This window comes from Papio anubis, chromosome 6 (assembly GCF_008728515.1).
Source record: "Papio anubis isolate 15944 chromosome 6, Panubis1.0, whole genome shotgun sequence".
NCBI classification, from domain to species: Eukaryota; Metazoa; Chordata; class Mammalia; order Primates; family Cercopithecidae; genus Papio; species Papio anubis.
This window is the reverse complement of record NC_044981.1, coordinates 157,816,748-157,837,655: the sequence shown is the minus strand read 5'-3', so window position 1 is coordinate 157,837,655 and position 20,908 is coordinate 157,816,748. Positions and strand designations below refer to the sequence as shown.

The window sequence follows — 20,908 nt, the reverse complement described above, 5'->3', positions numbered from 1 at the left end:
TGTAGGATGTTTAGCGGCATCTCTGGCTCCTCCCCAGTGGATGCCAGGAGCACCCTCATTGTCACCCCCAACTGTGACACCCAAAATTGTCCCTAGACATTACCAAATGTCCCCTGGGGGCAAAATCACCTCCCCATTGTGAATGTGATGCCCTACACTATTTCTACAACATTGTCTGTTTAGATTTATTTCGTGTCTTCCTTTCAAATTCTCCATATGTCTTCACCAGGGCACTTTTTGACCTAAATTTCTTGGTTGCAGACTGTTTTCTCGTCTGGCTGAAATCATCTGGTAACAGCAGTGTAATTCCTGTGGGAAGATGTACGGAGCATGACCATTTTTGGAGAAAGCCCAGGTTATTCTGGTAGTGAATTGTAAACTGCTCTTTTAGCCACAGGAGAATTGGCCTCAGAGCAGAGGTAAAACATAAAATTAAGGCAATTCAGTCAACTCTTTCCAGAGGCTGTACTTTGCCTGTGGATAAATAAGGACTGTACAGGAGTATCCCTGGCTCCTTCCCCTTCCAAGAGGGCTGGAATTCACTTACAATAAAAGCTCAAAAGTAACAGAACGTGGGTTTCTGCTTCCCCTGGAAAGTTTTCAGTTTCCCAGCCCCACTGAGGACTTTCTAATTGTCAAGATGTTCTGCAAATTTAAAAAGAGTGTGTGAATTATTTGTAGAAACAAAAATGCACCGTGGCGTAGTTTAGTGTTTCTGTTTATCAAATCACTTTCCCAGGTACAAAATGATGTCAAGTGCAAAATTCATCCACAGGACCTCTTATCACACATTATTTTCACAGTACCAAGTGGAGTCTACTGTCTATTATTGTTGTTTCTCAATTTACATACTTGGCAGATATCTACGTATAATAATGTCATTTTCTATTTTTCTATTGTCAGTACCACTTCTTTTTCTTTCTCTTTCTTTTCTTTTTTTTTTTTTTTTTGAGAAGGAGTTTCGCTCTTGTTGCCCAGGCTAGAGTGCAGTGGTGCAATCTTGGCTCACCGCAACCTCTACCTCCCAGGTTCAAGTGATTCTCCTGCCTCAGCCTCCCACGTAGCTGGGATTACAGGCATGTGCCACCATGCCCAGCTAATTTTGTATTTTTAGTAGAGATGGGGTTTCTCCATGTTGGTCAAGCTGGTCTTCAACTCCCAACCTCAGGTGATCCGCCCGCCTTGGGCTCCCAGAGTGCTGGGATTACAGGTATGAGCCACCGTGCCCAGCCAGTACCACTTCCTTTTTTTTTTTTTTTTTTTGAGACACAGTCTCGCTCTGTCGCCCAGGCTGGAGTGCAGTGGTGTGATCTCGGCTCACTGCAAGCTCCACCTCCCGGGTTCACGCCATTCTCCTGCCTCAGCCTCCCAAGTAGCTGGGATTACAGGTGCCTGCCACTATGCCCAGATAATTTTTATTTTTTTAATTTTTTTAGTAGAGATAGGGTTTACCGTGTTAGCCAGATGGTCTCAATCTCCTGACTTCGTGATCTGCCCACCTCCGCCTCCCAAAGTGCTGGGATTACAAGCGTGAGCCACCGCGCCCGGCCACCAGTACCACTTCTTAACTAGCTGTGTCTTCCATTCCATTTTGGATGTTGAGCTAAAACCTCAATTTGCTGAAGTAAGCAAGGGCTTTTCTTTGGACACAAGCCAGAACTTGCCTACTAGATGTTTTAGGTTGGTGTTCAAGAGATGATCAGTATGGTGGAATTTTACCATGTGTGCTGTTTTGTTGTTTTTACAATTTTTTATTGATACAAATATTTGTACATATTTGTGGGGCAGAAGTGATATTTTATTACATGCAGAGACTGTATAATAATCAAGTCAAGGTGTTCACGGTGTTCATTGCCTCAAGTATTCTCATCACTTTGTGTTAGGATCATTTAAAGTCCTCTCTTCTGGCTATTTGGAAATATACAGTTTGAAATATGCAATACATTGTTAACTATAGTCACCTTACTCTGTGTTGGAACATTAGAACTTATTCCCTTTATCTAACTGTATGTTTGTACCTGTTAACCGATCTCTCTTCATGCCCCCTCCCCAACACATGTTTTTCCTTGCCTCTGGTAACCGTCATTCTATTCTCTATCTTCATGACATCAACATTGTTAGTTCCCACATATGCGTGAGAACATGTGATACTTGCTTGTCCTTCTGTGTTTACCTTAACATAATAATCTCCAGTTCCAGCCATGTTGCTGCAAATGACAGAATTTCATTCCTTTTTACGGCTAAGTAATATTCCATTGTGTATCAGTACCACATTTTCTTTGTCCATTCATTCATTGATGGACACTTGGATGGATTCTGTATCTTGGCTATTGTGAATAGTGCTGCAATAAATATATGAGTACAGGTATCCCTTTGACGTACTGATTTCTTTTCCTTTGGATAAATATTCAGTAGAGGGATTGCTGGATCATATGGTAGTTCCATTTCTAGTTTTTTGAGAAATTTACATACTGTTTTCCATAGAGGATGTACTAATTTACATTCCCTCCAACAGTGTATAAGCGTTCCCTTTTCTCTGCATCCTCCCCAGCATCTGTTATTTTTTTTTATCTTTCTAATAGTAGCCATTCTGGCCAGGCATGGTGGCTCACACCTGTAATCCCAGAACTTTGGGAGGCTGAGGTGGGTGGATAACTTGAGCCTAGGAAGTCAAGACCAGCCTAAGCAACACGGTGAAATCCCATCTCTAAAAACAACAACAACAACAACGACGACAACACACGGAAATCCGGTGGACAAGACACATGAGCCGCAGAAACTCAAGTCAGACGTAAAGGTTATACACCACTGGACTGGTTCTCCATTAGTGGGCATTTCAGATTCTCTAGGTTAGATGTGAAACATTGTAGATTTTCCACCTCAAAAAAGATGACTGCTCACAAATAGAATGAGTGCTAGCATTTTCGTCCCTCTAGAAACCTTTTTAAAATGTTCACAAACATTGGGTATTCTGTAATTTTGACTTGACATGAAATTAGTATAGCGATATAGGCTTTGTTTTCAAATATGAGGTAGGCTTTTACATTTTGTTTTATTTATTTACTTTTATTTTCATTTTTTCGGAGACAGGGTCTCACTCTGTCACCCAGGCTGGAGTGCAGTGGCACCACCATGACTCACTGCAGCCTTGACCTCCTGGGCTCAAGCGATCCTCCCACCACAGCCTCCTGAGTAGCTGGGACAAACGTGCATCCCCACGCCCGGCTAATTTTGTTAAAATTTTTTGTAGATGTGGGGGTTTCACCATGTTGGCCAGGCTGGTCTCAAACTCCTGGGCTCAAGTGATTCACCTGCCTTGGTCTCCCAATGTGCTGAGAATACAGACGTGAGCCACTGTGCCTGCGTGCATCACATTTTACCAGGGACATTTGGAGCACTCCATTTCTACTCCTATAACTCAAATGAGTTTATTTGTAGGCATCACTTTTATCCTTGGTTTTTATATATTATACATATATTTAAGAAATTTGGCCAGGCACAGTGGCTCACGCCTGTAATCCCAGCACTTTGGGAGACCAAGGCAGGTGGATCACCTGAGGTCAGGAGTTCAAGACCAGCCTGGCCAACATAGTGAAACCCCATCTCTACTAAAAATACAAAAATTAGCTGGGCATGGTGGCGTGTACCTGTAATCCCAGCCACTCAGGAGGCTGAGGCAGGAGAATCGCTTGTACCCAGGAGGTGGAGGTTGTGGTGAGCTGAGATTGTACCGCTGCACTCCAGCCTGGGCAACAGAGCGAGACTCTGTATCAAAAAAGAAAAAAAAAAGAAAAAGTTTTAACTCTCTGTAAAATCATCTCCCATGTCTAGCCTGAGGTAGTTAAGCCAGAAAGTAACATGGAAATTTGCAATATGCAAACAAACATTAAAAGAGAATCTATAGATAAGAAATATAGAACATAGGAAATATCTTTCTGAGAGAAAAATTATTAATAATACGTTCATTCTTGTTACCCATTTGGTGTTTAATAAATATGTCTTGAATGAATGTATGAGTAAAAACTAGATTTTTTTTCTTAATATGAAAATAAATACCTATATACCTTGTTGTATATAGGTATACAAGTACCTGTATGTCTTGGTCTTCTATCTTTGAGGTTCATTCTAATTTAAGCAGACCAGGAATAGAATTAAATGCAAACGCATGGACTGGAAGGCCTAGTTCCCAAACTAAATAGAAGTAACTGGACAAGTAAACAGATTTTTGCTTTGATTTGAGGAAAGAGGCATTAAGACCTAGCTGTGTATATATATATATATATATATGTGTGTGTGTGTGTGTATATATGTGTGTATGTATATACCTAGCCGTGTATGTGTATGTAAACATATATATATTTTTTCTTACAGAGAAGTCTACATATACCTTTTTGAGTGACTCCCTTGTTTAAAACAACAATATCTGATTAGAGTTAATAATACTAATTGCAATTGTTTATTATTTATTTATACTTATGTGCCAGGCACCATGCTAAGAATTTCATACATATGATCTCATTTCGCTTTTCTCTTTCAGCCCTCTGAAAGAGTTGACTTCATCTAGCATAGGAAGAAATAGATTCTTGAAGAAGTTAACTTACTAAAGTGTGCCCAGCTAGAACGTAATCTAACCCTACTTTGTTGGAGTCCAGGGTTCGGGATCTTAACTGCTTCTCTGCACAGTACTTTGTTTAGGGACAGGAGTTGTCAAACTAAGATTTTTTTTTTTTTCACTTGCATCGTTAGCCTCAAAGTGAATGCATCACTACCGGTGGAGAAGATTATCCTACAGGGATTATTTCCTCACTCAATCCATCAAGTTCACTCAGTTGGTTTTACTTCACACTGTAAAAAATATGCCAGAATCAAACATTCTGGCTTCCCACAGGTGCGTGAAAGCAAACAGGTGGCGTCATTGGAAGGCATTGGTGACGAGATGAAATGTCATCCAACACAATGTTTCATAAAGACAATGTTTCATAAAGACACAGGCTGATTTTGCCAACAGTTTCACTTCCCTAACTCTTATCTAATGTCACTATCCTCCCTTCACAGCGGGAATAATATAATGCTTTTTTCATCCAGGGAGCTGACAGTTTTACTGGTTGTCATTGTATTTATCAACTATGATGACTGTTCTAATATCTTATCGCTTCCTTTAAGAAATCTATTACTCAATTTAAAAGATACAGGATAGAATAATGCAATTTATAAAATAACCAAAACACGTCCTAAATTCCACTATTGTAATAGTAACCTCGCCTCTTAAACAATAGATGCTAGTATTCTTAGTATCAATGTCTTTTATTTTATTCTGTAGGAAATTATTCACTTGTACAAATAAAATAGAACTACTCGGGATTTTTAAAAATGATCCTTCCCTCCTTCATTTTGGGTAATATTTGAAGAACCATTGTTCAGGAGAAAATACCGTGGATGTAGACAAAGAGATGTCCACAAGATTCATGGGGACAAAGGAAACACATAATAAAGAAAACTTAGAGTTTGCAAAACAGATAGAACTTGGTAACTGTGGTACCTCTGCCCTGAGCTGCCAGTCTCCTTCCCCCTAACTTTATGAGCAGTGAAAACTTCCTATCAAATGTACCCCGGAAGACGTTTTCCAGGAAAAGAAAGAAACCCCCTTGACTAGACAATGAGCAGTTGTCAAGCTGCCAGGGACCAATTTGTTCCTAGATCCAGCTGGGGACTGGATCCATTTCCCAAGCAGCTGTGCACAGCAACTGATCTTCTCCAGATGTGGAACAAAGAGGCTTTCAGCAGGATATATCCTATGGTGAGCGCTAGACAGAACTCAAAGGCTGGAGATGGAGAGGGATAGTGTTGAGAGCCAGGGAAGGGTTAAAAAACTCACCCTCTAACCTGAAGAGCCACATTATAGGTTTTCAAACACATTGGTTAGTAGAAAAGGAGGCCAAAATGAAAAACAGAAAATTCTTCGTAACCTGGAATTTCTAAAGTTTCTAAAGTTCATTTCAAGTTTATAATGCAATCAGCACTAAACCAATGCTGTTTAATAGAACACTTTAAGATAACTGCTTTGATGAGCCCACAGAACTTATTTAACAACTTGCTGCTGATACCATTATGCTAAAACTTGGGATATGTATGACATTTTGGAAGAAAAAAGGAAAATAACAAACTGTCAGATTGGGAAAAGAAATTGAAATCCAACTATTTCTTCTAAGTTGTGATACTAAGTAGTCATGATTATTAAATATATCTCTTTTATGCCTAAGTTTTTCAATGCTCTCCTCCCATACTTAGGGCACATCGCTAGAGCTGCTAGGAAGAGAGGGCCGAATACACAGCCCCGCCCTTGGCATACGTGGTCTAATTTCAAGGGATTGCTTTAAATAGAATTCTCTGCTAGAGTTAATTGGTGTCAAATATGAGAAGAAAATTATCCTTTCATAGAAGGGGAAAGTCTGCCTTCGTTCAATGGTGTGCCCTGCGCAATGATCGTGCCGTCAGGTTTCACAAAAGCCTCTTTGTACCAAACACTGCTGATGCAATGAATGTGACCACAGTAGAGCCTGTGCCCTCTTTTGTTGCTGAATGTGGACTCCTACAGTGCAGTGCCACCTACTTCCCCAGCTTTGTTTTCTCATAATAACCGCTTTGCGTTTTTGGTACTTTAACGAATTGTTGTAGCCCAGAACTTTTAAGATCTATGATTAACAGGAATTTTAATATGTTGCACTTTCGAATAGGTTTGCCAAGCTCCTGACGGTTTCCCTAATCACCAGGAACTTACATATCACCAAACTACTCACAAAAAGCCTCAGCTGCAAAATGCATATCCTGCCAGGTGTAAGGTTTCTGTCTAGACCAATGAGAAGGGCTTGAAGGTCACTGAATTCCCACATGGGGTCGTGCGCCTTTCCAGGTCCTGAAGACACATGAGAAAGGCTTTTCACATGTATGCATCCATCCTTTCATTCATTCAACTCCCTTAGTTATTTGGGGCCTTATGTGTGACATCTCTTGGTAGATGTGAGTGGAGCAGGTTAATCAGAGGGGGACAAGAGAGCAGAATCAAAGTTAAAAATTACATCATCTCTGGAAAAAAAACGAGCTGTAGAAGACATTGTGTTAGATCCTATTATTGAAGCAATGTATAATTCCCAAAGAGTATAATTATATTGTAATTGAGTAGGAGAACGTCATTATTCTTGAGAGATATATATTTAGGGGTAAAGTATCATGATGTCTATGACATCAAACAATTTGGCAAAAAGTATATACATATGTGTGTGTATATGTACACGTACAGATTCCACTGTGGTCACATTCGTCGGATCAGCAGTATTCAGGTACAAAGAGGATTTTGTAGAACCTGACAGCATGATCATTGCCACTATATATACATATACACATACACATATGTATATATACGCATATACACACACACATGTATAATGTGTATATACTGTGTACATAAGGTCATGCCTCTCTTAACAATGAGGACATGTTTTGAGAAATCCATTGTTAGGGCCAGGCACGGTGGCTCACACCTGTAATCCCAGCACTTTGGGAGGCTGAGGAGGGCAGATCACCTGAGGTCAGAAGTTCGAGACCAGCCTGGCCAACATGGTGAAACTCCGTCTCTACTAAAAATACAAAAGTTAGGCAGACATGGTGATGCACTCCTATAATCCCAACTACTGGGGAGGCTGAGGCAGGAGAATCGCTTGAACTCGGAAGAGGGAGGTTTCAGTGAGCCAAGATCATGCCACTGCACTCCAGCCTGGGCAACAGAGCAAGACTCCATCAAAGAAAGAAAGAAAGAAAAAGAGAGAGGGAGGGAGGGAGGGAGGGAGGGAGGGAAGGAAGGAAGGAAGGAAGGAAGGAAGGAAGGAAGGAAGGAAGGAAGGAAGGAAATGCATTTTTAGATTCTTAGACAACTTTGTTGTGCAAACATCATAGAGTGCACTTACACAAACCTAGATGGTATAGCCCATGATGCACCTATTTTCTTCAGGCTACCAACCTGTACAGCATGGGACTTTACTGAATACTGTAGATAATTGTAACACAATGGCTTTTGTGCATCTAAACATAGAAAGGGTGCAGCAAGGGCTAGGAGCGGTGGCTCATGCCTGTAATCCCAACACTTTGGGAGGCCCAGGTGAGTGAATCACCTGAGGTCAGGAGTTCGAGACCAGCCTGGCCAACATGGCAAAACCCTGTCTCTACTAAAAATAAAAAAACTAGCTGGGTGTGGTGGCAGGCACCTGTAATCCCAGCTACTAAGGAGGCTGAGGCAGGAGAATTGCTTGAACCCAGGAGATGGTTGCAGTAAACCAAGATCATGCCACTGCACTCCAACCTGGGTGACAAGAGCAAAACTCTGTCTCAAAAAAAAAAAAAAGATACAGCAAAATCCAGTATACAGTATAAAAGACAAAAATTGGTACACCTGTGTACGGCACTTACTAAGACTGGAGCCTGTGGGACTGGCAGTTGCTTTGAGTCAGTGAGTGGAGAGTGAGTGTGAAGGCCGAGGACATGACTTTCCACTCAACACTGTTCACTTAGGCTAGACTAAATTCATTTAAAAATTTCTTTCTTCAATAATAAATTGATCTTACCTTACTGTAACTTTTTTACTTTAAAAACTTTTTCATTTTTAAAAAACCTTTGGACCCATTTGTAATAATACAGTTTATAACACAAACACATTGTACAGCTGTAACAAGTTTTCTTGCTTTATGTCCTTATTCTATCAGCATTTTTCTATTAAAAAAAAATTTTTTTTTTAGTCTTAAAACTTTTTCTTAAAAACTAAGATACAAACACACACACATTAGCCTAAGACCACACAGGGGCAGGGTCACCAATATCACTGTCTTCTAATGTCTGGTCCCACTGGGAGGTCTTCAGGGGCAAGGCCACCCGTGAAGCTGCATCTCCTGTGATCACAGTCCATCTTCTGGATACCTCCTGAAGGACCTCTCTGAGACTGTTTTACAGTTAACTTTTTTTCTATAAAGAGAAGGCACACACTCTAAAATAATGATAAAAAGTATAGGCTAGTAATACCTACACCAGCCACACTGTCATTTATTATCATTACCCAGCATTATGTATGGTATATAATTGTATGTGCTAGATTTTTATATGATTGGCCCCACAGTGGATTTGTTTACAGTTCTGCATTGTGATGTTAGGACAGCTATGATATCAATAGGCCTTAGAAATTTTTCAGCTCCATTATTGTTTTATGGGACCATCATCATACATATATATATATAATGTGTATATGTCTCTCTTTAAAGATAGCAGATATGGGCCAGGTGCAGTGGCTCATGCCTGTGTTAGATATGAGTTCTGAATTTATCTTCAAAGAATAAATATGTCAGTATGTTCAATTCTTTGCCTTCTACTTTTAAACTTAACTTCCTCGTAAAGCAACCTTTTTCGATTACCCGCTCCACCCTGACTTATTCCTTTTACCTGCTCCACCCTGACTCGTTCTGATTAGCTGTTCCACCCTGACTCATTCTGATTACCTGCTCCACCCCAACTCATTCGGATTACCTGTTCCACCCTAACTCATTCTGATTATCTACTCCACCCTGACTCATTCGGATTACCTGCTTCACCCTGATTCATTCCCATTACCAACTCCACACTGACTCATTCTGATTACCTGCTGCATCCTAACTCATTCCAATTACCTGCTTCACCCTGACTCATTCTGACTACCTGTTCCACCCTGACGCTTTCCGATTACCTACTCCATGCTGACTCATTCCGATTATCTGCTCCACCCTGACTCATTCCGATTTCCTGCTGTGCCACAACCATTTTTCCCACCAAACCACTCACCCTGTCACTCTCTTTAAATTAGCCAATCAGAATTAGTTTAGCCTGCGCAGTCTAACCCTAGCCAATAGGGGAAGGACACAGCCGCAGGGGCCATGTGCCTCAGGGATAAGAACCCCTTCCCCTGTCTGGTCCAAGTGTGCACTCACCATTGCTCCATCTGTAAGGGTGCACCTTTCTATAGAAGTACATTGCCTTGCTGAGAATTAAAAATAAAAATTTATATTCGAGTGCTATTTCTTTTGCAGTACCGAAACTTTATTTTTAACAATTTGGGGGCTCCCCTTGATACATTCCCCTCCCGGGCGGTCTCTGGTTCTCTCTAGTGAGGAGGCGCGCCCCGCCCCCCTGTGGCAGCCTCAGGGATGAGCAATCAGGACCCACCCAGTTGGAGGATTAACCCCAGCTGTCAGCAACGCGGAAAGAAACTGGCCAACAACCTGGCTTAAAGGAGCCTCACACACTGCAGCGATGACTGTGCACAGACCAAGGAAGGAGAAGCCACAGGAGCCGGTAAACTACTTCCTTGTTAGTAACATTCTGGAGGGCTAAATGTGTGTGTGCATGAATGATCGCAAACGACCGTACTTGTGGTGTTGTTCCTGTGGATGGTGACAAGTCCTACTGCTGGAGGGAGTGAGTGGGTACCCTCTGCGGTTCCATAGCTACCTCATATGGCTTAGGACAGATCCTGCCACGGATTTATACAGACAGGCCAACACTAACAGGGGCCTAATGCTCCCTTGTAGGGAGCAGCCAGAGAGGCAACACGAGTGGGAAGTGTGCAAGGGACCTTCAGAGGGGGAAAGGGAGGGAACCGGTCAACCTCCCAGAGCAGCAAGGCAAGACACCGCCTGGTTTGAGGGGTTGAGCCTTCCGGGACAGGCAAGGCTAGACATCCCTGGTTTGAGGGGTGGGGCCTTCTGGAACAGGCAAGGCAAGAGGCCCCTGGTTTTAGGGGTTGAGCCTTCCGGAAATATCAGGGGGTTGAACCTCACACAAACCTGCTGTAGTAAGAAAAATATTCAGAATTCCCCTTTCCTTTCTTCTCTAGGGGAAGAAAGAGTAGCTCTACTCCCACCAGTCCCTCCCCTAGGGGAAGGGGAAGGAGAGGGGTGAACAGCAGCATAAGTGGCTGGCAGAGGAAGAGACAGAGAGTCAAAGAGAGAGAGAGAAAGAGAGAGTCAGAGAGAGAGAAAGAGACAGAGACAAAGAGGGAGTCAGAAAGAGAGAGAGAGAGTAGTAAAGAGAAAACAGTGTACCCTATTCCTTTAAAATCCAGGGTAAATTTAAAACCTATAATTAATAATTGAAGGTCTTCTCCATGACCCTATAACACTCCAACACCACCACCTTGTTGTCAGTGTAAACAAGGTGGTAACCCAAAAGCACTGAGGTGACTGACAACTGGTAGCCTTCCTAATCAAAACTCCTTAACCCAGTAACCCACGGATGGCCCAAATGCATTCAATCTGTAGCGGCAACTGCTTTGCTAACAGAAGAAAGTAGAAAAATTTTTAGAGTAAACTTCATTGTGAACACACCTCATCAGGTCAGAACTATCCTAAGTCAAAAAGAAAAAAAAAAAAAAAAAAGATAGCTTACTGACTCAAGAACCTTAAAGTATGAGGCTATTCTGTTAGAACAAGATGATTTAACATTAACCACTGAAAATTCCCTTAACCCAGCAGGTTTCCTAACAGGGGATCTAAATCTCAATTACCATACAAAGGTCCAACGAGACCTAGGAGGAACTCTCTTCAGGGCAGGACCATAGGTGGTTCCTCCCGGGTGATTGAAGGAAAAAGACACAATGGGTATTCAGTAAGTGATAAGGAAACTCTTGCAGAAGCATAGTTAGGAAAATTGCCTAACAGTTGTTCTGCTCAAACGCTGTTTGCATTCAGCCAAGCCTTCAAGTACTTACAGAATCAGGAAGGAGCCATTTATACCAATTCTAAGTTACTAAGGACTGAATAAGGTCTTATTAATAGCAAAGAATAATTGAAATCCCAAACTTACAAGGTTTTCAACAGAAGTAAAGTTTGCTAAAAGTTAAGAGTGTAACATGTATTATCCTAACTTCTAATCTTGTGGCCTTAGACAGTCTAGTCCACAGACACGAAGGAAGTTCACTTTGGAAAAGAATGTTTTCATCTTTGAGAAAAAACAAAGGGGGGGGGGGAGAATTTATGTAAAAAGGAATGTTATGTGGTAAATTCTTGTCCTAGAATAAATGAACTGGTTGTTTAGAGAAAGGGATGTTTGCAACAAGTCAGAAAGTTGAGGTATGTTGAAGAATTGTCTGTGAAAGTTGTGGAAAAAAAGTTATAAAAAGGAATTTACACAAGAAATGTTGTATAATTTAAAAGTAATTAGGCCTCCTGAATGTAAAACTATTGAAGAAACAGTTTATGTGCAAGATGTGTAAGGAAAGTAAAATATACTTTTGGTGAAAGGGTTATAAGGAGACATAAGAATGTAAATGGTTAAAAAATAGTTTGTTTTAAAGGTTTAACCAAGTTTTGAAATGTTAATTGAAAAGGAAATTCTATGTGTAAACATATTGGCTAAAGTTAATGTCCAGTTTCTCTGAGAACTGGACATTAAAATAAAAGCACAACAGGTTTTTCTTAAAGCACTAACTTGCTCTTTACAAAAATTATAAAAGTTTCAAAAGAGTCTATACAAATCTTACCTTATGGTCAGACATTAAAAATTGGATAAACACATCTACAAGATTTTATTAAAATTAAGTTTAACGCTAATAACACACTAATATAATGGTGAAATTTAGCTTATCTGATATAAATATCATACAGGAAGCATGGGCAAATATAAAACGGTGTTCGACTTTCTTTGGTCTAAAAAAATAATAAAAATAGGTGCTAAAGAAAATTTCTCAGTAAGAAGGCGCCAAGGACTATAAAGTCCATTACTGATGTCTCCACATTTAAAACAAAAGATCAATTTCTTAGAAATTATGTACTTGGTTTATCTTCCACTTTCCTTTCTCTCAAAACTAAAAGTCTTTTAGCACAGGTACCAGTCCTAGAATTTCTGGTAAACCAGCACCAGCCTGAGAATCACATTCTCATCAAAGGTCGGAAAGAAGGAAAACTCAAGCCAGCCTGGGAAGGACCTTACCTTGTGCTGCTAACCACCGAGACTGCTGTTCCTGCAGCGGAAAAGGGACGGACTCATCACACCCGAGTCAAGAAAACGCCAGCCCCTCCAGAGTTGTGGACCATAGCCCTGGGGAAAACCCTACCAAACTAAAGCTAAGAAAAATTTAATTCTCTTCCATCTATTCTATTACTCTTTCTTCCTTCCTCGTTCTATTGCTGACCATCTAGTTATTAACATAACAAAGTCGATTTCACCTCAAACTATTGCATTTAATGCTTGCCTTGTTACACCCTGTAGGGACTTGTCAAGTCAAAGACAGCTCTCTACTTCAGAAAAGTACCTCTGTCCCTCCTGACTCTCCTCGGATTAGGCATTAGTGAATTGGGACCATTTAATCCAAGGAGATTTTGATAAAGACCCCAGTGCCAACCAGGAGTCTTGCCATCCTGATGTAGAGCTTTTATGCCATAGTTGGTCCAACATTCTATGGACCACTAAAGAGCAAGGATGGACTGCCCCAACCGGTTTTTGTAATTTCCTAAAACCGTACATTCATGTTACTAGAGGGACAGCCCTTCACTAACTCAACTAAACTAGTGCAATCCTATACAGGTTATTATCATGAATCCTCAAAGTTCTTCCCCTTTTCCAAGCCAGCTCCCTTCTTTAAGCCAGTTTTATGGTATGGGGGCTGAGGTTTCAGGGACAGACCCTATTGGATTCTTTAAAATGCGTTTGTTTGATACCCCGCCACCTGCACCTTCTTTTAAGCCTTCTTCCAAAACCTCTCAGAATGGAATAATTGCTCCTCTTCCATCTAACCACAAGACCAAGATAGCTATCGTAGAAGTTAAAGACTTAAAACAAACATTGGCAATTAAAACAAGATACCAAGATGCAAATGCCTGGTTGGAAAGGATCAAATATTCTGTCCAAACGTTAAACAAAAGCAATTGTTATGCTTGTGCACACGGCAGACCAGAGGCCCAGACTGTCCCCTTTTCAGTAGGGTGGTCCTCCAGTTGACTAGGCATGGGCTGCATGGTAGCTCTTTTCCAGGATTCTACAGCCTGGAGTAACAAGTTGTGCCACGCTCTCTCTGCTACATCCCGAAGTCCGGCACCCTGTGGGTCAGCCCCCGAGGGCCATCCAGCTTCCGTCTCCCAACACTAAGTTCACTTCGTGTCTCTCACGACAGGGAGGAAACTTAGCATTCCTTGGAGACCTGAGGGGATGCAGAGAGCTTAAGAATTTTCAAGAGCTTATCAATCAGTCAGCCCTTGTTCATCCCCGAGCGGATGTGTGGTGGTATTGTGATGGACCTTTACTGGACACTCTGCTGAATAACTGGAGTGGCACTTGTGCTTTAGTCCAATTGGTTATCCCTTTCACCCTGGCATTTCATCAACCAGAGGAAAGAAAAATAAGACATCGTAATGCAAGACAAGCCCCTTATGGGTCTTTCAACTCTCATGTCTGTTTAAACGCAATTGGAATCCCACGAGGAATACCAGATCAATTTAAAGCCCGAAATCAAATAACTGCAGAATTTGAGTCAATATTTTGGTGGGTGACAATGAATAAAAATGTAGATTGGATAAACTACATCTACTACAACCAACAGCCATTTATTAACTACACTAGAGATGAGGTTAAATGAATAGCTGAGCAATTAGGGGTTACTAGCCAGATGGCTTGGGAAAATAGGATAGCCTTAGACTTGATATTAGCAGAAAGAGGAGGAGTTTGCTTCATGATTAAAACTCAGTGTTGTACCTTCATCCCAAACACCACCACCCCTGATGGAAGTATAACAAAGGCATTGCAGGGTCTGACTGCTCTGTCCAGTGAGTTAGCTAACAACTCAGGGGTAAATGACCCCTTTACAGGATGGCTAGAAAAGTGATTTAATAAATGGAAAGGATAATGGCCTCAGTGCTTACTTCCCTCACAGCCGTAATGGGTGCTGTGTCACACCATGCATCCGTAGGTCGGTGCAGAGGTTCATAAAAACGGCACTTACTAAAACCTCCCTTAACTATCCGCCACCTTACCCAGAGAAGCTTCTTTTGGAAAATCGAGCAGAACAACTAAGCCAAGACATGTTAAAGAAGTTTGAAGAGAAAGAACTGTAAGGAAATGCAAGAGGAGGGATTGTTAGATATGAGTTCTAAATTTCTCTTCAAATAATCAATATATCAGTATGTTCAACTCTTTGTCTTCTACTTTTAAACTTAACTTCCTCATAAAGCAACCTTTTTCAATTACCTGCTTCACCCTGACTCATTCCGATTACCTGCTCATTCTCCACCTTGACTCATTCCAATTTCCTGTTGTGTCATAACCATTTTTCCTGCCAAACCACTCACCCCGTCACTCTCTTTAAATTAGCCAATTGGAATTACTTTAGCCTGTGCAGTCTAACCCTAGTCAATAGGAGAACGACACGCAGCAGGGGCCACGTGCATCAGGGATAAGAACCCCTTCCCCTCTCTTGTCCAAATGTGCGCTCACCATTGCTCCATCTGGAAGGGTGCACACTTCTACAGAAGTACATTGCCTTGCTGAGAATTAAAAATAAAATTTTATATTTGAGTGCTATTTCTTTTGCGGCTCCAAAACTTTATTTATAGCACCTATAATCCCAGCACTTTGGGAGGCTGAGGTGAGCAGATCACCTGAGGTCAGGACTTGGAGACCAGGCTGACCAACATAGAGAAACCCTGTCTCTACTAAAACTACAAAATTACCCGGGTGTGCTGGTGCATGCCTGTAATCTCAGCAACTTAGGAGGCTGAGGCAGGAGAATTGCTTGAACCTGGGAGGTGGAGGTTGCAGGTGAGCTAAGATTGTGCCATTGCACTGCAGCCTGGGCAACAAGAGCAAAACTCTCTCAAACAAATATAAATAAATAAAATAAAAAATAAAGATAGCAGATATTGCAAAACAGGAAAAATTTGTGAACCTAGATGAAGAATCTAGGGATGCTTGTCATATTTATCATGCACCTGTTTGTGTTGTTTTGAAATTTTTTCACAGTACAAAATTAGAGGAAAAGATATCATCTCTCATCTCAAGGAGCTTACAATCTACAGACCAAATATTTTTTTCTAATAAAAAGATGAAGAGGACTAGATCATAGGGTCAGAAATCATTGGTGGGAGAAAGCTGCCTCCACAAACCCCAGCTCCCAGAAGGCGGGACTGTGGCAGATGGGTTGGGTTTGCCTGAGCCCCCACTTCTGCCCAGAGGTTTTAGCAGATTCCTGAGGACTGGGCTGGGCCCTGGGCGGGCACAGAGCAGACTTTTGACCCACAGTGGAGGCCCTCAGAAGACCAAGAATCCAAATGTGGTAAGAGTTATTAGGAAATAATTTTAGGCAGATAGAGAGGAAAAGGGGTCCTTGGAAAGTTTTCGTGTCTTTTAAAGAAGCTCCTCAAGTGTTTATTTCTTTTCTTTTTTTTAGATGGAGTTTCACTCTTATTGCCCAGGCTGGAGTAGAGTGAGCCATCTTGGCTCATTGCAACCTCCGCCTCCTGGGTTCAAGCAATTATTCTACCCCAGCCTCCTGAGTAGCTAGGATTACAGGTGCCCGCCACCAAGCCCGGCTAATTTTTTGTATTTTTAGTAGAGACAGGGTTTCTCCATGTTGGCCAGGCTGGTCTCGAACTCCTGACCTCAGGTGATCCATCTGTCTCGGCCTCCCATAGTGCTGGGATTACAGGCGTGAGCCACCGCGCCTGGCCCAAATGGTTCTTGTCTAACAGGAAAGCCCCAGCTCTTAGAGCTGGGCAGGCAACCTTTGATATGCAAATGCAGGCCATTAGAAACTAGTTCCACTCAAACATGGTGATTCCTGCCCTCTGGTCCTTGCCCTCACATAAGCCTGGCAATAAGGCTACCCTCCCATATCCCCACACGTGTAGAACATCAGGGCGCCCTGCATTTGCATATTAAAAGGCTAGGGTGGGAGGGCCAGATTTTTTCATCAGGCTATGTGAATGACATGCCTGGTCAAGCCAATCCCCTGAGCCCTATGCAAATCAGACACCGCCTCCTCCAGCCTCTTCCTGTACCTAGCATGCGGTGTCTTCTCTCTAGGCTTTGGAGCCTACCTCCCTCTGTCTCTGAGCAGGGGAGCTTCTTCCTTCTTTCTTCTCCCTTCCTTCTTGCCTCTTAAACCCTCCCCTCCTTAAAACCACTCCCTGTGTGTACCTGTGGTTTTTTCCAATTTGAGGTGAGATGAAGAACCTGGTGTTCCTCCACTCATTGGAGCCATATCACAAGGTCTCCTGGCCAAGTCCAAGGAGGCCTGGAGAGGGGCCCGTGCTATATAGAGTCCCTCATCTCAGCCTGTGTCAGGCCTTCGTGCTGCAGGTGCACCACAGATGCGGATGTCCCAACAGCACTTGGATGGATATTTAGTGAAGGGGAAAGCAGAAAGGATGCTTATAAATGTAAATCAGAAAGAAGATGGACCAGACCCCCTGCTTTGTCTTGGCTCAGAAGGGCTTTCCAGAAGGCCATGGAAGATGGCATGGGATGCCGCCAGCTAGCCAGATCACACGTAGTGATGTTCACACTCAGGTTGACCTTTCTGACACCTTGTGATGGTTAATACTGAGTGTCAATTTGATTGGATTGAAGGATGCAAAGTAATGTTCCTAGGTGTGCCTGTGAGGGTGTTGCCAAAGGAGATTAACATGTGAGCCAGTGGACTGGGAGAGGCAGACCCACCCTCAATCCAAACGGGCACCATCTAATCAGCTGCCAGCACAGCTAGAATAAAGCAGGCAGAAGGTAGAAGGAACTGACTTGCTGAGTCTTCTGGCCTCCATCTTTCTCCTGTACTGGATACTTCCTGCCCTGGAACATCAAACTCCAAGTTCTTCAGCTTTTGGACTCTTGGACTTACACCAGTGGTTTGCCGGGGACTCTCAGGCCTTTGGCCACAGACTGAAGGCTGTGCTGTCGGCTTCCCTACTTATAAGGTTTGAGGACTTGACTGGCTTCCTGGCTCCTCAGCTTGTAGATGGCCTACTGTGGGACTTCACCTTGTGATCGTGAGTTAATTCTCTTTAATAAACTCCCCTTCATATATACATCTATCCTTAGTTTATTAGTTTAGTTCTGTTCCTCTAGAGAATGCTGAGTAATACATGCCTCAACATCAGGGTTCCTTGGCCGCCTTCTTTTTTTTTTTTGAGACAGAGTCTCACTCTGTCACCAGGCTGGAGTGCAGTGGTGTGATCTTGGCTCACTGCGACCTCCAACTTCTTGGTTCAAGTGATTTTTCTCTCTCAGCCTCCCGAGTAGCTGGAACTACAGGCACACGCCACCATGCCCAGATAGTTTTTGTTTTTTTAGTAGAGACGGGGTTTCATCATGTTGGCCAGGATGGTCTCGATCTCCTGACCTCGTGATCCGCCCGCCTCATCCTCCTAAAGTGCTGGAATTACAGGCATGAGCTACTGCACCCGGCCATTCCTTGGCCTTCTAATGCCTTCGATCTATAGGCCACCTCAGCTGGCAGTCCTAGACTATGCCCCCATCCTTGACCCTCACAGGCAACCTAACTCCAACCTCAGCCCTGCTACCATCTGGATTTCCAACCCCAGAATTCTGTTTTGGTAGATTTGCTCCACCCCAAATGCATGCCCTAAAGCTCCAATGAGGCCTCAGTATAACTTGCAATACGCTGTTTTTTTTTCTGAGTCCTAGCTACAGATAAAGCTGGGTCAGGTGGTCCTCAAGGTCCCTTTTAGTTGTAAAAATCATTGGACTTGACCTCTTGCTAACGCCCACATCCTAAGTAAACTGAGCCCATCCGTTTCCTCCTTCCCCTTTCCTTCTCTTGCTGAGTAAGAATTATTTCTTTTCACTGATAAAACCAACCCCTCTGTCATCTGTGTTCTTGCATCCTTCATGCGTCTTCTGGGAGGTTGCTCTATTTATTCCCCTTTTCTTTTCTTTTTCTTTTTTTTTTTGAGACGGAGTCTCGCTCTGTCGCCCAGGCTCGAGTGCAGTGACCGGATCTCAGCTCACTGCAAGCTCCGCCTCCTGGGTTCACGCCATTCTCCTGCCTCAGCCTCCCAAGTAGCTGGGACCACAGGCGCCCGCCACCTCACCCGGCTAGTTTTTTGTATTTTTTTAGTAGAGATGGGGTTTCACCGTGTTAGCCAGGATGGTCTCGATCTCCTGACCTCGTGATCCGCCCGCCTCAGCCTCCCAAAGTGCTGGGATTACAGGCTTGAGCCACCGCGCCCAGCCTATTTATTCCCCTTTTCTCTGTTATCTTTGATCTCTTGGGGGCTCTTAGTTCTCAAGCAGCACATCCAGCCTGCAGGGTTGGTCGCCAGCTTCTCAGTTATTCCTTTTTAGATGAATAAGAAAATGAATAAAGGAAGAGGGGTGACCTGGGTGCCCTGCATGAATTCAGCGCTGAGAGTGGGCAGACGCTGAGGAGTGGCTTTCCCTGCACAGCCAGTCCCGGGTGGGATGTGGGAAGGGCTGGGACAGAGCTCCCTGACACTGAGGAGGACAGGCTGTGGGCACCGAGGTCTGTGTCAGGAAGGATGGAGAGACAGGCACTCAGGGGTCCTGGGCTCAGCTGGATGAACGTCTGGTTTTGTGGGACCAGATGCCGAGTTCTGAATCCACTGTACCTACAAAGAAGTTTTTGTTCTCCTTAGACATAGTTGAGAAGAACAACTTGCTCAGTTGTATTTTTTAAAATTGTATTGCTTTTAGTGACAGGGTCTCACTTTGCTGCCCAGGCTGGAGTGCAGTAGCATGATCATAGCTCTCTTCAGCTTCAAACTCCTGGGCTCAAGTGAGCCTTCTAAGTAGCTGGGACTACAGTTATGTGCCACTGTGCTCAGCTAATTTTTACACTTTTTTTTAGAGATGGGGTCTTGCTGTGTTGCCCAAGCTGGTCTCTAACTCCTGGGCTCAAGCAATCCCCCCACCTCAGTCTCCGAAGCTGCTGGGATTACAGGCATGAGCCCCTGCACCTGGCTTTCAGTTGGTTTTTATTTTATTTCAAGACAGTTTCTATCTTTTTGCCCAGGCTGGAGTACAGTGGCATAATCTCAGCTTACTGCAACCTCTGCCTCCTGGCTTCAAGTGATTCTCCTGCCTCAGCCTCCTGAGTAGCTGGGATTACAGGTGCCTGCCACCACACCCAGCTAATTTTTGTATTTTTAGTAGAGACAGGGTTTCACCACGTTGGCCAGGCTGGTCTCGAACTCCTGACCTCAGATGATCCATCCACCTTGACGTGCTCAAAGTGCTGCAATTACAGGTGTGAGCCACCGCACCCAGCCTTAGTTGGTTTTTAATTACTCCGTAGCACCCAGGTGACCAGTGTATTTTCTGTGGCCTTTTCTTAGCCCACTGTCACTTAAGGGGAAGGGCACAGGACTAGAAAGGGGTTAAAACCGCTGGTGATACTGCCAACCCAGGAACCCTCCACCCGTGTCCTGGCTCCAGGGCTGCCGTTTCTGGATGTCCCCGACCCCAGCTCTTCCTGTGCCTCCTGCTCTACAGCCCAGAGGCAGCCACCTGGGCTTAATGTTCCTCCCGCACCAGCAGGGCCCAGAAACCAGTCTCCAGGGCAAAGGTGGTGGCGTCAGTCACTGCCTGTGTCGCAATGATGTGTGAAAAAATCCTTATGGAATCAGTAAGTGACTCCATTCATCCTTCCTCATTCCATTTACCATCCAGCAAGTAAGACTAAAATTATAATTGAGAGATCTTGGCTGTAAGAATTTTATACAATTCTGGAACCTTAAAAGTGTTTCCCCAGAGTGATCTGTGTGTGGTAAGCTGAAAAGTGAAAGGGGCCCGCATCGGGCAGAAGTGTGACCCCTGCAGATTTGTATGTTGAAGTCCTAACATATCGTTACTGTATTTGGAGATGGGGTCT

At 43.2% G+C, this 20,908-nt stretch overlaps 1 protein-coding gene across 1 annotated transcript in view; it reads left to right on the top strand.

Annotated features, from left to right (window-relative positions):
* PRKN (parkin RBR E3 ubiquitin protein ligase) overlaps positions 1–11,034 on the top strand; it is a 1,413,696-nt gene extending 1,402,662 nt beyond the window's left edge. The window contains exon 12 of the mRNA XM_021936901.1: positions 10,179–11,034. Within this exon, the coding sequence (XP_021792593.1) occupies positions 10,179–10,252 (74 nt within the window). The 3' untranslated portion in view covers positions 10,253–11,034. The remainder of the gene's footprint in view (positions 1–10,178) is intronic.
* Positions 11,035–20,908: the final 9,874 nt, after the last annotated feature.